The sequence below is a fragment of the Equus caballus genome, chromosome 13, assembly GCF_041296265.1.
Source record: "Equus caballus isolate H_3958 breed thoroughbred chromosome 13, TB-T2T, whole genome shotgun sequence".
NCBI lineage: Eukaryota > Metazoa > Chordata > Mammalia > Perissodactyla > Equidae > Equus > Equus caballus.
This window is the reverse complement of record NC_091696.1, coordinates 12,537,982-12,553,640: the sequence shown is the minus strand read 5'-3', so window position 1 is coordinate 12,553,640 and position 15,659 is coordinate 12,537,982. Positions and strand designations below refer to the sequence as shown.

The 15,659-nt window shown below is 57.7% G+C and overlaps 1 protein-coding gene across 15 annotated transcripts in view; it reads left to right on the top strand.

The window, feature by feature from the left end:
• MLXIPL (MLX interacting protein like) overlaps window positions 1-11,088 on the top strand; it is a 31,049-nt gene extending 19,961 nt beyond the window's left edge. For 5 of the 15 annotated variants that reach the window (XM_070230838.1, XM_070230841.1, XM_070230831.1 and 2 more), the window contains 14 exons: window positions 1,325-1,407; window positions 1,580-1,669; window positions 1,943-1,987; window positions 2,545-2,746; window positions 2,870-2,950; window positions 5,831-6,000; window positions 7,355-7,883; window positions 8,093-8,386; window positions 8,537-8,652; window positions 8,746-8,865; window positions 9,016-9,143; window positions 9,219-9,342; window positions 9,927-10,056; window positions 10,328-11,088. In XM_070230838.1, the coding sequence (XP_070086939.1) occupies window positions 1,628-1,669; window positions 1,943-1,987; window positions 2,545-2,746; window positions 2,870-2,950; window positions 5,831-6,000; window positions 7,355-7,883; window positions 8,093-8,386; window positions 8,537-8,652; window positions 8,746-8,865; window positions 9,016-9,143; window positions 9,219-9,342; window positions 9,927-10,056; window positions 10,328-10,446 (2,100 nt within the window). In that variant the 5' untranslated portion in view covers window positions 1,325-1,407; window positions 1,580-1,627 and the 3' untranslated portion in view covers window positions 10,447-11,088. Of the gene's footprint in view, window positions 1-1,324; window positions 1,408-1,579; window positions 1,670-1,942; window positions 1,988-2,544; window positions 2,747-2,869; window positions 2,951-5,830; window positions 6,001-7,261; window positions 7,884-8,092; window positions 8,387-8,536; window positions 8,653-8,745; window positions 8,866-9,015; window positions 9,144-9,218; window positions 9,343-9,926; window positions 10,057-10,327 lie in introns of all 15 variants that reach the window. The other 10 variants (XM_070230833.1, XM_070230835.1, XM_014729924.3 and 7 more) reach the window with 5 other exon arrangements.
• The last annotated feature ends 4,571 nt before the right edge of the window (window positions 11,089-15,659 follow it).

Genomic DNA, 15,659 nt, shown 5'->3' with positions numbered 1-15,659 from the left:
GCTTCAAGGTGGCGCATATGAAGGAGAACGAAAGGGGAGGAGCAGGCAGGGCCAGTCGTGGAGCCTTGGAAGCCAAGCTAAGGGATATGGACTTTATCCTGGAGGGTTCAGGAGCCGTGGAGGGCTTCAGGCCTGAAGTGCGCTTCAGGGGGAACTGGCCTGGCCACAGCAGGAAGAGGGACTAGAGGGTGTTGAGGCTGGAGACAGGGAGGTCAGGTGAGAAATGACACCAGACCAGGGGGTGACAGGGAGAATGTGGAGGAGAAAATGTCCCAGGTCCTTGGAACTGAGAGAGTGCCGGGATTAGACGGGAACCCCGGGCGTCATGGGGAGTTCCTGTGACTGAGAGGCTGTGTTGGCAGGGAGGCAAAGGCTTGGGAGGGATGCTCCCAAACATGTGAGAGGAACACATTTTGGGACATCCTAGTGGAGGTTCCCCAGGCAGCTGGGAAATGGGTCTGAGACTGGACAAGGGCAGGATGAGAGAGGCCGCAAGCCGGGCCTTGCAGAGGGGCCGGTGAAAAGCGGTCAGGGAGGCTGGGAAACAGAGCAAAGGCTCCCGGGGCTGAGGCAGGAGAGGGGTGGTGAGGGAGGAGGGGGCTGCTCAGCAGCTGAGGTCCAGGAGGATGGGACTGGGGAGGGCCAGGGCCCTGAGTTCAGGAGCTGGGTCGGTGGGACGGGCGTGGGGGCGGAGGCTGAGCTACAGGAGGTGAAGGTGGGACTGGGAGATGCAGAAGTGCAGGTGGTGAGTGACACTCTGCCAGAGTCTCAGGGGAACCAAAGAGGTGAGGGGAAGAAGGTGAACTTGTCCAGGGAACAAGGGAAGGGAAAGTTTGGGAGGCGACAGAGAGCCTGGCATGTGTTTATAGGTCAAAAGGATTGGAGAGGGGAGGGGAGTGGAGGAGGTGGAAAAAAGGCTCAAGTAGGTGGCCTGAAGGACAAGCAGTGGTTCTCTGAGATGAGCGAGGGCCGTACTAAGGAGCCTGAGTCAGGGGACCCCTGGCCTGCCAATCTGACCAGAACCTTCTTGGGGCAGCTCAGTTCTTGTGGCCCGCCCCACAATCCCATTCAGCAAGCATTGTCTGTACACCTACTAGGCTTCCAAGGAAGGCAGAGGAGGTGTGGGGGGTAGGTTTCACAGAGGGGCATAGAAATGGGAGATATGGCAGGGCTAGAGCAGGCAGGAAGGCTTCCTGGAGGAGGTGGCACTTAATCTGAGGATCCAAAGCCAGGCAGGATTTCACAGTGTGGCACTTGAGTCTTAGTCCCCTTTGGGTGCGAGACGGCGGAGCTGGGCACCGCTGACCTGGCCCCCTTCTCTTAGATGTGGAGCGGAGGAAGAGCCCCGTGTGTGGCTTCGTGACCCCACTGCAGGGGCCTGAGGCTGATGAGCACCGGAAACCGGAGGTAGCTGAGACTGAGGACCACCGCCCACCTGCCTCCCCACCAAGCCTGCCCCTCCTTTCCGTCACTCCTCGCCCTGGGCGGGAGGGTCTGGCCCAGACGCGGATTGGGCGCGGCGGGGGGACGACGCGTTGGTGTTGACCCTCGCACTGAGCCTCTCCCCGACCCTCCCCAGGCCGTGGTCCTGGAGGGGAATTACTGGAAGCGGCGCATCGAGGTGGTGATGCGCGAGTACCACAAGTGGCGCATCTACTACAAGAAGCGGGTCAGTGGGGCCCGGGGGAGGCTCCGGACCTTTCCCCTGCGAGCGCTGGAGGGGCTCTCCCCGACTCCGCCCTCCATTAAGATCCAGGCCGACAGCGCCACCGTGTGGCCACAGGGGCCCCTTGCAGCTCCTTACCTCCCAGGGCAGAGGAGCTCCTGAGGGGAAGTGGGGGATCTCGTTGATCTGTGGGAGCTTGTGAGTAGGGGAGGCCTTGGCGGGAACGATGGAGGAGGGGTCAAGGGACACAGTGTCCACCTCTCTGTGTTCCTGCAGCTCCGTAAGTCCAGCAGAGAAGGGGATCTCCTGGCCCCCAAGCAGGTGGGTGCTCCCTGGACCCAGAGAATTGACAGCTTCCTTCCTGGGGGGGTGGGGGCGGGGCGTGGCGGGAGTAGGACAGTGGCTGTGGGTGAGGATGGGAAGTGAGGGAGTGGGCGAGGCTGTTGTCCTCTGACTAACTGAGCCCTTCTCCCCTTGGGGAGGGAAGCCTTGGTGGACACAGTGGTGGAAAAACACCAAGGCTTCTCGTTGACTGAGCAAGGGGTGGGGAGGCACGGGGGAACGGAGGGCCCTAAGAACTGGGGTCCAGATGGGAATAAGCACAGGGGCAGGAAGGGGACCCTTGTGTCTTCAGCGGGCCATCCCTGTCTGTCACCTGGGGGGCGATGTTAAGAGGCCAGTGGGGTGACCCTAGCCTTCCAGGCAGCAAACTGGGCCCACCAGAGAGAAGTGAGGAGGGTCTGTGCAAAGAGAGGCCTTCTAGCCAGCTGATCATTTCATCTCCCAGGCCGGGGCGATATGGAAGGGCCTGGGGCAGTGGGTGACCCCTGTGTCCCCAGATGGGGAGGAGCGGGGCTGCTGATGGCTCTGTCTCCTAGGCGGAAGGCGGGTGGCAGCCACCGGAGCGATGGTGCGAGCAGCTCTTCTCCAGCGTGGTGCCCGTGCTGCTGGGGGGCCCGGAGGAGGATCCCGGCACGCGGCAGCTTCTGGACCTCGATTGCTTTTTGTCCGACATCTCCGACACACTCTTCACCATGACTCAGCCCAGCCCGAAGCCCCTGCAGCTGCCCCCAGAGGACGGTGAGGGCCTGCTCCCAGGGGAGGAGGCCTGTGGGAGTGCAGGCCGCCAAGAGGGGACAGCGGGGATGGGTGCCCCTACTCCACCCTTCCTGCTGTTCCTGACGGCACCACTGCCCCCTCCAGCCTACGTCGGCAATGCTGACATGATCCAGCCAGACCTGACACCTCTGCAGCCCAGCCTGGATGACTTCATGGAGATCTCAGGTGGGGCAGACCCCTCCCCCTGGGTGGGGTGGACGGGCAGGGTCAGACAGGGAACCTGGGCAGGGAAGAGGGGACCGGGGCATTGGAGCTGCAGGCTCTGGGAGTTCCCAGGAAAGCAATGGATGCTGGGACTCTCTCAGGGACTTTGATTTGTTTGGGTCTATTTATTATTTACATAATTAATTTTAAAAGCTATTTATTAAAGAACATTTCAAACATACACACCAGTAGAGAGAGAGTAGTTCAATGAATGCTCGTGGAACCATCACCAACTTCAACATTTATCACTCTTGGCCAGTCTTGTTTCTTCTAGACTTCACACACTTCTCCCCTGCTATATTATTTTTAAGAAAATCTCAGGTATCGTGTCTTGTAAGGCACTTTCTAAAGTGGTGTGTTTCCCTGCCTCCGTCTCCTGACCCCCAGGGCACCGGGTCACTCATTTCTTCCATCCCACCAGAGGTACTGATGTCTGTAATAGCGCATGGGGACAGATATCTCTTTCTATTTTCACAACCAACTCTCCCACGTTGCTTTCTTCATTCAGCCGCGGGTCTTGGAGGCTGCTCCCGAAGTTCATACACTTTGGGGACTCCGGAGCCATTCTGGGGGTCAGGTAGACATCGGGGCTCAGCCTGTCTCAGCCAAGACCCAGGGGACAGAAAGGAGGTCCCGGCGTAGTTTCGGTGACCCCTCCACTCTTTCCCCACAGGGTCCTGGGCCCATCAGTCAAGAGGTGGAGGCCTGTGGGGCGGGAACTAGGGAATGAGGAACCACCCCCACCCCTGCCTCAGCCCTGGGCGGGAGTGGGGACTGTGGGGGCAGAAGTGTTGATGGCAGTGCCCTGGGAGCAAACCGGCCTGGGAGGGCAGCGGCCCTGTCTGGGCACACAGACCCCTGCCACAGGTAGGAGCCCAGCCACCCCCACCCCCGGCTCTGGGCAAACCTGGGGCTAGGAAGCGACGTCTCTCAATCCAGGGTGGCTGCTGGTGGGGGCGAGCATGGGCAACCTGTGGTAGGGGATGTCATGCAGAGGAGGTGGCTGGTGTGGCCCCTTCAAGAGCTCCATGCACAGGGAGGGCAGGAGCACAGGGGCCAGCGGGGCTGCCTCTGATTTTCCCCAGGAGCTCCTCACTTGAGAGGAAACCCAGTGAGGGGGCCGGAACTCGAGGGAGGGAGGAGGCTTAGTGAGGGGAGGGCTCGGTGAGGTACAAGTGGTCTGGTGAGGGGTGCCGAGGGAAGGGGAAGGGGCTGATGATGGGAGAGGGGCTGGGGAGAGGACGGCAGGTCAGTGGGGGGACAGCGGCTAGGAAGGGACTCAGGCTCAGTGGGTGGCTAGGACTAGGAAGCGACTTCTCTCAAGGCCAATGAGGACAAGTGGGCAATCTATGGTAAGGGGGTGGTGGGCCTCAGTGATGGACCCAGCAGCTCATTGCGCCATGAGGCCTGTGACACCTGGGGAGTGGGCAGCAACAAGAGCAGGGAGCTGCTCTGTGGCCGTCATCCTGGGACTGGGCTGAGTAGGCAGCTGGTTCTAGAGCCCAGGCCTCAAGGGGCCTAGTGACAAGGCTTATCGTCCTGGGGGAGTGGAGGATCAGTGACCGCTCACCCTCTGCCACCCAGTCCTGCTGTTAAAGGGAGGCAGCAGGACAGCAAGACGATCCCTGCCTTCTAACCTTGTGGCCGAGAAAGACACACATACACACACACTCAGACACACAGACGTGAGCATAGAACACCTCACATCAGGGCAGGTGCACACAGACAGAGCTACAGACCATGGGACAGACACGGGGGAGACCACACACTGACACGTAGAGCCAGCTGCCCAGCGACACCCGAGCCCCAGAGTCACACAAGAGGCACACACTGGTTTAACCCTGTCAGGCTGGAGGTTCTGTGTGGTCGTATCTGTCCCACTGCTGGGTCTCCTTCGAGGTGGCCCCTGGGAGAGAGACCTGACCAGCTCTGTTGGCTTGGGGGCCTGGGCCCATCAAAGGCTGGTGAGGTCAGATCTGACCAGACCAGGAGGCCTTGGGCGCCGGTGCAGACCGAAGGCTGGTCAGGGTCAGAGAAAGGTGCCCGGAAGGGAGCGGGTGGGCGGGTGGCGCCCGGGCCGGGATGTGGTTAAGCCGCGGGCAGCTGCTTCCCCAAACCAGAATAGCCTGGGGCTCACACAACCCGCACCTCAAACAAGCCGTCGGCCCCCGCCCCGCCAGCTCTTCCAGGCTTTCCAGCCCCCCACTCCTGCCCCCACTCTGAGCCCACCCTCTGACCCCTGCTGTCACCCCCTCAGCCCCTTCACTCCACGCCCGGGCTCCATCCTTGTAGCCCCATCTCTTGACCTTCCAACAAAGCAACTTGTCCCAGATTCGCTGACTGCCCGCCCCCTCACCCCTAACTCACCCCTTGAACTCCTGTCACCCTGGGGCTCCTCCCCGTCCCAGACCTCCTCCCTTGGACCCCACCCCTTTCCCTCCCTGGCACTTTTACCGCCCTTTATGTCCCCAGCAGGGCTGGTAACAGGAGCAGACACGGGAGTGCCCAGGGCTGGGGATGGGGATGGGGAAGGGGGCCTCATGAGCCAAGTGTGGGGCTCCATGGGAGGGCTGCTGCCTGGGGTCCTGCTCACAGCCCCACACAGTCCCCCATTGTCTCCCACTCAGGCCCATCCCACTCGAGCCTCTGTTGCTGCTTCCCCTGAGTGAGACAGAAACTCTCCCAGTTTCACAATCTCCTGTGGAAGCCCCCCCTTCCCCCGCTGGCCCCCACCCCACCGCCACTCTGGCCTGGGGACAGGGCACGAGGCCCGCTCTCCTCCCCCTGCTTCCAGACAGGCCTTAGCCCTGACTGCTGCTGCCTTGTGTGTCTCAATTACAGATTTCTTCACCAACTACCGCCCCCCACAGACGCCCATGCCTTCAAACTTCCCAGAGCCCCCCAGCTTCAGCCCCATGGCCGACTCCCCCTTCAGCAGTGGGATCCTGGGTTCAGAAGTGCCCCCTGCCTCCTCAGGCATGACCCACCTCTCAGGGCATAACCGCCTGCAGGTGAGCTCGCCACACACCCACCCCCCCCAGCCCTGTCCCACTCACCTGCCTATGTCCAGGAGTTTTTCAGGGTACTTCCCAGGTGCTAGTCCTGTGCTTGGTCGACCAAGAGGCTGGAGCAGGAGAAAAACCCCATCTCTGCCCTCCAGGAGGGTGCAATTCAGCTGGGGAGGAAAGACCCTGGTGAAGCAGAACTGACAAGATGATTGTGGGAGGGAGGCTGAGGGCAGGGGAGCATGGAGCAGGCACCACCGAGGGCTAGGTTGCTTGTGGAGGGCTTCCTGGAGGAGGGGGAGTTCTGGGCCTTAGTGAACGGGTCAGGTTTGGACAGAAGAAAAGACCAGTAGAAAGCAAGCCAGATGGGAGGAGAAGCATGAATGGGAGCGTGGAGTCAGGAAGCTGAGCAGGCATGCTTAGGAAACGGTGAGTCTACCATTTTGGCTCAGGAACTGCCACACCCAATTCAGATGTTGCCTCCCTGCTGCTAGGTTAGATAGGTGCCATTTCCCTCCATCATTAGACTTTTCAGTTCATTGCTGAGGGGTCTCTCTCCTGGACTAGACAGTGAGCTCCTTGCTGGAAGGGCTGTGTTTTCCTCACCACTGCACTTCCATGCCTAACACAGTTCAAGCACATTAACAGCACTGGGTAAATGGTGACCCAATGGTTGAGCAAGTGATGAATGAATGAGTGTATGGATGGGTGTGTTGGTGAATAGACAGGTTGTAGATGGGGGTAGATGCTTACATGGGTTGGTGTGTATACATAGGTGGGTGAGTGGTTGGTTGGATGGATGGGCTGGTAGATGAATTCATAAATGAGTTTGGTGAATCAATGAATGGGCTGGATACATGGCTGGTGAATGTATAGATGGTGGATAGATGGATTATGGATGGGTTGGTAGATGAATGAAGGAAGCATAGATGGTTGGATGGATTGGTGAATGGGTTAGTATGTGGTGGGCTGATGGAAAGATAGATGAGCTAGCTCATAGATGAGAATAAATATGTAGGTGAATGGATAGAGGAGGGATGGATGGATGGATGGGCGGGTGGATGGATGGATGGATGGATGGGTTAGTGAATGGATTGGTGGATGGATGGATAAATTATTTGGTGAATGAATGGGTGGGCAGGAAGATTGATGCTCTTTCTTATGCCTAATTTGTGCATCAATGTATTCCATTCCCTCTCCTTATTAAATTATAATTTCCCTGGTGTGTGTGTTGGAGGGCAGGGATCATTTCTCCTCTCTCTCCTAGTGCCCAGTCCAGAGCTCAGCCAAAGCAGGAGGCTGCCGGGGTGGCCGCAAAGGCCAGCTTTCTCCCCTGCTCTCTATCTGTCCTCCCAACCAGGCTCGGAGCAGCTGCCCTGGCCCCCTGGACTCCAGTGCCTTCCTGAGCTCTGATTTCCTCCTTCCTGAAGACCCCAAGCCCAAGCTCCCAGCCCCTCCCCCACCCACACCCCTCCTCGAATACTCTACCCCTGCCAAAGGGCCTGGCCTGGAGCCCTGTCCCCCACCCCACTTCCCTCCCATGGCTCCGCCCCCTGCTGTGCTTCAGGAAGAGTCTCTCTTCTCTCCCAGATTCTCCTTCCCTACTGTCCCTCCTGCCCCGGGAGTGTCCCCACTGCCTGCTCCCACTGCCTTCCCACTTGCCCCACATTCCACCCCCTCCTCCTTTCCCCTTCTCCCCTCTGGGTATCCGGAGCCCCCACTGGGGCCTCACTTCACAGTGCCCCAAGGCCTGCGGCCCAGAGGCAAGCCCCCCACCCCATCCTCTAGGGGGCAGAAGCCCAGCCCCCGCACCTTGGCCCCTGCCACTGCCAGCCCCACTGCCACTGCTGGGGACAACAACCCCTGCCTCACACAGCTACTCACAGCAGGTGAGGCGCAGGGTCGAGAGAGGGGCAGATGGGGACCAAATGCAGAAGCAGGGAGCCTGTGGGAGTAGAGGAGAAGGTTAAGGGGCAGGCTCAGCTGGGGGGCAGGGTGGCGAGGAATTAGGGACGTGGGCTCTGAACCCATAAGGAGTGTGGGTGATGATGGGGTTGGGGCCAGCCCCAGTGGCCCTCACAGTTCTGCCTGTGCACAGCCAAGCCTGAGCAAGCCCTGGAGCCACCACTTGTGTCCAGCACACTCCTTCGGCCCCCAGGGTCCCCGGTAAGATGGCCGGCACTGGGAGGTGGGGGCGAGCCCCGGGGCTTCACCCCAACTCTCCGCCCTTCTCCACCCCAGCAGGAGACGGTCCCTGAGTTCCCCTGCACCTTCTTTCCCCCGACCCCGGCCCCTACACCGCCCCGGCCACCTCCTGGCCCAGCCACACTGGCCCCTCCCAGGCCCCTGATTGTCCCCAAAGTGGAGCGGCTCTCGCCTCCAGCACCCAGCGGTAAAGAGGGGTTACAGGAATTGGGGGGCTCTCGGGGACAGAGTGAGGGAAGGAGTGGGGGACTGTATCTGGGGCCAGGATGAAGGGACAGACAATAGGACCCTCTCCCCTGTGTCGGTCTGTCTGTGGGTCTGTGTGTCCCTGCCACAGGAGGTGAGCGGCGGCTGTCTGGGGAGCTCAGCTCCATGCCAGGCCCGGGAACTCTGAGCGTCCGCATCTCTCCCCCTCAACCCATCCTAAGCCGGGGCCGTCCAGACAACAACAAGGTGGCACCATCCCCCCACCCCAAGATTTGTGTGCACCCCCAGGGCCTCCCGCACTCCCTCCTAGGCTCACCCTACTCGCTGTCTGCCCTCAAGACTGAGAGCCGGCGCATCACACACATCTCTGCGGAGCAGAAGCGGCGCTTCAATATCAAGCTGGGATTTGACACCCTGCACGGGCTGGTGAGCACGCTCAGTGCCCAGCCCAGCCTCAAGGTGAGGCCCCACCCAGGCTGGCACTCCTAGAACCCAGACCAAATCCCAGGGCCCTCCACATGCACAGTTGCCTCCTCCGGCCCCAGTGCTTCAGTGGGTCCCGGGATGAGGGGCCTCCAGCACCTGAGCCCTCCCTGGTGATGCCCGCAGATGAGCAAAGCCACCACACTGCAGAAGACGGCCGAGTATATCGCCATGCTGCAGCAGGAGCGGGCAGCCATGCAGGAGGAGGCCCAGCAGCTGCGGGACCAGATCGAGGAGCTCAACGCTGCCATTAAGTAGGTGGAGGACGTGCAGGCGCTGGGACGGGGGGCATGCTGCCTGACTCCCAACCCCACCCCCCATTCCCCCAGCCTGTGCCAGCAGCAGCTGCCTGCCACCGGGGTGCCCATCACACACCAGCGTTTCGACCAGATGCGAGACATGTTTGATGACTATGTCCGGGCCCGCACACTGCACAACTGGAAGTTCTGGGTGGTATCCTCACCTGCCAGTGGCCGGGTGAGCACTGCAGCTGGACCAGGCTATGCCCGACTACAGGCTTGGTTCCACAGCCAGGCAGGGTCTCAGAGCTGCTCCCAGGGGAAGGGGCTCCGGTTCCGCCCCCTCCTTCTAGGCCCTTGGCATTGTGGCTAGCAGGATTGCCCAGTGATGGGCTGGGAGCAGAAAGAAACCAAGGGGGGAGCCCTTGGGTGAGGAGACCACAGCCCTTCCCTCAGAAAGTTCCAAGGCCGGTTTGGAAGTGAGCTGGGCCCTGGGGAGGACGTGGAAACTCTCCTCCCTTACCTGGTCAAGCTCTTGACTGATCCAGGGCAGGAAGCCCAGGGATGGGGGATAGTCCAGCCCAGAAGAAGGGTGGTGGAGGGGCTGCGGGAGGGGGCTGAGAGCCAGAGAGCTGCAGGCCTTGGCAGGGTGGAGGGCAGCTACAGTAGGGGTCCTACGGGTTCAAGACTCCACACCGGCCAGGCCCTCCCCCTGCTTTGGGCCAGATGTGAGGCCTACATGTGAGGTGTGTGAGGGCATCGGCTGGACGACAGGCCTGCTCCTTGACCTGGGCCCAGTTCAGCATCCTCATCCGGCCTCTGTTCGAGTCTTTCAACGGGATGGTGTCCACGGCAAGCTTGCAGAGCCTCCGCCAGACTTCGCTGGCCTGGCTGGACCAGTACTGCTCTCTGCCTGCTCTCCGACCAAGTACGTGAGCCACCTCCCTCCCACCAGAGTGTCCAGGCCTCAGAACAGGGGGTTCCACTCTCTCAGCCCCAGGTCCAGCCTGTCTTTAACAGCCTGGAGTTTCAGCCATCCCACCATGCCCCCTCAATGGTTCTCCGGCCACCAGGACACCTGCAGACAGAGGTCCTAGGAGGTGCTGACGGTCTTGCCAACTAGTACCTCCCCCATCCTTTTGTCTTCCGCATCCAAGGGTGGGGCCCTAACCCCAGGAGGTGTCTCTCTCTTTCCCCAGCTGTCCTGAACTCCCTACGCCAGCTGAGCACATCCACCAGTATCCTGACGGACCCGGGCTGTATACCCGAGCAAGCCACACGGGCGGTCACAGAGGGCACCCTTGGCAACCCTTTATAGCGCTGGCCAGACCCTGCCGCTTACTCAGCTGCCCTGGGGCTGCTTTCCCTGGGTGTGGGCTCCAGGGACAACTTCTGGGCCCTCCCTCCTGCCCCAGGCCCTGGCTGTCCCCTTTCCTGAGGGTCGAGCCAGGCCCAAGTCTCTTCCAGCGTCCTGGAAGCTGGGAAGAACTGAGTTGCAGTCCCTGCTGTACTAGTGACTAACGCTGTGACCTGGGGGACTCATACTCCCTCTTTGGACCTCCATTTTCCAGTCTGCAAAGGGGGGATGGGAAAGCTTCAACCAGAAGATGATCTGGAAGCTTTAGCAGCTGTGACACTCAGAGGCCTAAGCCGGCAACTCAGGGAGCTTGAAGGAGGGACGTGGACAATCCTGTTTCCCTGTCACTCCCCCTGCTCCCCGGCCGGTGGGGCACAGGCCCCTGTTTCTGAGCAGATAAGCAGAAGAGGAGGTTCCCTCTCTGTGCCTTCACTGGTAGCCTGGAGGGGCTGCAGGCTGGCGTCCCTGGGTGAGGCCAGGAAGGTCTGATCCCAGGAGAGACCTGGGCAGGGGGTGGCCAAACCAGGGCAGGCATCTTGTGTGTGTGGATGAGTGTGTATGGATTTTGTAAAGAATTTTTGACCAATAAAAACAAAAACTGTTGGGGGCTGTCAGCACGTCTCAATCTGGGAGGGAGAGAGAGCTGGTTGGCAGCAAGAGGTGGTCTTGCAGAGCGCCTTGCAGGCCATGAAAGGGCCTTGGCTTGTCCTCTGAGCTGGAAGTCACCGGAGGGTTTTGAGTAGAGGTGGGACAAGATCAGACACAACTTCTTAACAGGATCCCTCCAGGTGCTGAGTTGAGAACAGCCCACATGGGGCAAGGGCAGAAGCAGGGAGAGCCGTCATAGGCCGCTGCTGTCATCCAGCTGAGAGATGACAGATACTCGTCCTGGAAATCCTCCCTCCATGGCCAGGAGAGGGTTCCGAGAGGCTCACCACCTTCCAGGTTGGAAGAGGGCAGAGCAGGACCAAGGAGGGGAAGTGACAGGGTCTCCCATCAGAACTATCCAGAAGGAGAACATGCTGCCACAGGGGCTAGTGATCTCCCCACTCTGAGATGTGCAAGCAGAGGGTGGATGGCAACTGGTTGGGATGGCTTAGAAGGAACTGAAACTCCAGATGGGGAGTCGGGGTAAATGGCCCCAATACTTCATTGATCCTTTCATTGATCCATTTAACAAATATTTACTGAGGGAGTATTATGGACCAGGCGCTGGTCTCGGCTCTGGGATTCCTCACTGCCGTACCCTGTCCTCATGGAGCTGACATTCAAGCTCCATGAGGCCGGTCTTCTCACATCTTCTCAGACTTCTGGAGACGTTTGCAGGATGTAAACAGGAGACGGTCTTCCGTGGGCATTGACTTTCCCTCATTCATGTGGATGATAATAATAACACACTTATCTAGTGTTTACTTCGTGCCAAGCACAATTCTAAGTGCTTTATGTATATTAACTCACTTACTCCCCACAACACCCGCCTCTCCAGGCCTGTTATGAGGATTTAAGAGTAAATGTACATAAAGCACTTGCAACAGTGCCTGGCAAATAGCACTATGGAAGAGTTATCACAATATTACTATCATCCTCTTTTTATAGAGGAAAAATTGAGGCTCAGAGAGGTCAACTAGCCCAAGGATGCATCGTTGGGGAGGTGCGCAGCCAGACTGTCTGTCTCCAGAGCCTCTGCTTTCAGCCACTTTTTACTGTGTGGGTGACAGATGCACCCAGCCTCTTAAGTGCTCCTTGCTGCTGCAGACACAGGTTGTAGTGGCTCTCTGAAAGGTGAAATCCTGGCAGTTTGTGCTCTGCTGTCTTCACGTACTCACACCCTGCCAGGAAGGTCCCCATAAGACACCCCCTTGACCCTGTGTTCCCTTCTAGATGCCACTTTCCCTTGAGAGGGTCACCTACAGTTGCTGTCTGTCCCTCCTCCCCTCCCACTTACCTCCAGCCCCCTGCCTTTGGGCTCCTCCTCCCCCCATGCACCCCAGGCTCGCTGATGCACAGACTCACTTGCCTCCCTCGTTGCCAAATCCAACACTTGCTTTCCAGCGCTCTTCTTGCCTTCCCCTCAGACCTCCTTCTTGAACCACTCTTTCTCTGCCAATCCAGAATTCTCACCAGACTCTCCTTCCTCGACAGTGCCTCTTCCTTTGCCTGTCCCTCATCGGCCTGCTCTCCTTCTACCCTATGGCAAGCTCCAGGCAATGCCATCCCCTTTGGCCTCTGCTGAGGACCCTCTATCCTCTATCTGCCCTGCCTTCCCCCAAAGCTACACAACCACGTATCGCACTGCCGCTCGACCTCTCCCTCTGAATGTTCCACAGCTCCCTTAACCTTGAAGGAATTGAAACAGACCTCATCATTTCCAAGACTGTAGCCCACAGGCTTCCTCCTTCAACCTGACCCTCATGCTCCCCATCCCCAGGAAAGGCACCACCATCCAGACACTTTGCAAGCTGAAAACAGTCATTTTCAGCTCCTCCCCACACCCCACTGCCCTATGATATCTGTTACAGAGGCCTGGCTGGTTGACCTTGTAAGATCAATCCCCGTGGCCAGTGCCTGGTCCAAAGCCCCAGTGCACGGTTGCATATTCTAGCTGTAAGTCCTCTGGTTCTTCTGTGTGAGCCCCTGCCACAGCATGGCTACTGACAGACGGGTGGTGTGGTTCTACCACCGGGAAGCGAACCTGGAAGTGAGAGTGCCAAACTCTAACCACTAGGCCATCAGGGCTGGCTCTCAGAGCATCCCCTTTTATATATCCTCTTGCATTAGCTTCCTGTATCCCTTACAGCTGCTTCTCAAACTTAAATGTGCATTTGAATAACCTGGGGGGGGGGGACTTTAAAAACTCTTCATGACCAGGTCCAACATAGACCAATTAAATCAGAACTCCTGGATGTGGGGTTCAGACATCAGCATTTTTTAAGGTGATTGCAACATACAGCCAAGGCTAAGAACCACTGTAATAAAGACTTTGAGCTGCAAATAACATGTCTGGGGCTCGAGTTAGGTCAATCAGTGGCTCTGAAACTTTAGCATGCATCAGAGTCACTTAGCGGGCTTGTTACAATACAGACTGTCAGGCCCCCACCTCCAGAGTTTCTGAGTCAGCAGGTCTGGGATGGATTCCATGCATTTGCAATGGTGCTTGTCCAGGGCTCACACTTTGAGAACCAATGCTTAAACAATGAGGAAATTTATGGTTTCACCTAACACAGATGCAAGGGGTAGGGAGGGCTCCAGTTAGTGCAAGGTGGATCTTCAATTGCAAATTGAAGTTGTGCTTCCATTCATTCTTTGGCTCCTGCTTTCTGGTGAGGCCAAGTTTCCCAGCAGATGTTCAAGGTGCTTTGGGGCTGGGCCCCGCTACCCCTCCAGCCTCATTTCTCTCCACAGCCTCCTTCCCTTCACATTCCAAGGAGTCCTGAATCTCCAGTGGTTCTTGGGATGTTTCATTCAGCTTTGCCCTCGCAAGGCATGATCAGCCCAGGAGGGAGGCGGCATAGGTTTTTCTGTCTCCCAGCACATGCCCCCTCCCACTGCATCCTTTCCTATGGCACCATCTGCAACACTCACCCAGACCAGCTGGCACGGTCACTCCCTTCTGCACAGGAATCACTTACTTCTACCTCCACACCTTTGTTCATGACTCACTTCCCACCCAGAATTCCCTCCTACCCTCTGCTTCACCTGTCTAAATACTCACCCTAAAGGGACAGCCAAGTCTCACTGTCCCTCAGGATCCACCAGCACATCTCTTTCCCTGATCTGCCCAGCTTTCCCAAATCCTGCTTTGTGTCATTAGCTGTCCTTCTGAGTATTGGCCTTGGCCTCCAACTGGGCTGTATGACACTTGAGGGTGAGGGCAAGGCCTTTCCACAGCCCAGTGGCAAGGTGGGAGGAGCATGGATCTTGGAGTGTAGCAGACTCCAGTTGGACTCTGGGTTCTCTGGCTGGCTTCCTCGTTGACCTTGGGTAAGTTACTTGACCTGAGCCTAGTTTTTTTTCACCTGTTTACGTTAGTTCATAGCATCACTTGTCTTAAGGCCGCTCTAAAGATCAACTGAACTCATCGATGTGAAAGAATCTTGTAGTCTCCACTGAGCTGTACAGAGCTGAGCCCTACTCTTGCTTCTCCTTGTCCCTACATCAATAGATTGGAGTCACAGACCTGCATGTGTCCCTAGGTTCACTCTTCACCCGCACAACCTCTGGAAAGTCACTTAATGAGCACCTCCTAGAGCATCAGTCTCCTAATCTGTGGGATGGGAATGTGAGAAAATGCAATGGAATGCAAAGCTCAATAAATGTCACATGCAAAATGCTTGGTGAATGAAATTCTTCTTAAAAGTACAGCTTCGTCTCTAGGTGGTGGAGAAACTGGTCCATCATTGGGCCTACAGTTCTGAATAGCAAATTAAGGAGGAAAAACGCCAGGATGCTCTGGATACCTCCTCCCAGCCCTCCCCACCTCACTGCCCACAGCTGAGTCAATGCCAATCTCCCCTTCCCTCCAAGGACAAAAGGGAAGGAAATGAGGCCACTTTACTTGCTCTCTGACTGGATCTGTTTCCTCAGCCGGGGTTGCTGGCGTGTCTGTCTGTCATCTAGTCTCTGCAGCAGCCTCTCTCCTCAGAGAGTCCTGCACCATCTGGAGAGGCGCCCTCGTGGACATGGAAATGTTCAAATCTGGAATCCCTGGCCCTGGTACTTCCACTCGCTCTGGGGTGCGGGGCTGGGAAGCCCACGGAGCATGCCTATTCTGGGAACATTCCCTCTCCAGTTAAGCAGGTCTAATCCAAATTCTATCAAATTAGTCTTTCAGAATAGCTCCTTTATGGTGAAATCCGAATAAGCTCTGTAGATGGTATCAACGCCAATTTCCTGATTTGGATATTGTGTCACAGTTATGTAAGATGTTAGCATTGGGGGAAACTGGGCGAAGGGTACATGGAACCTTCCTGTTCATTTTTTTCAACTCCCTGTGAATCTATAATTAGTTCAAAGTAAAAAATGTCCTGTTAAAAATCTCATTTTCAACTTCCTTTCCACTCCCCAGCCACCCATTATCACTTCCCTCTTGGATACTTGCGACCACCCCCTGGTTTTCCTCCTGTCTTTAGTCTTGGCTCACGCTGGCCCTCCCAGAGAATCTCTGAGACCGGATC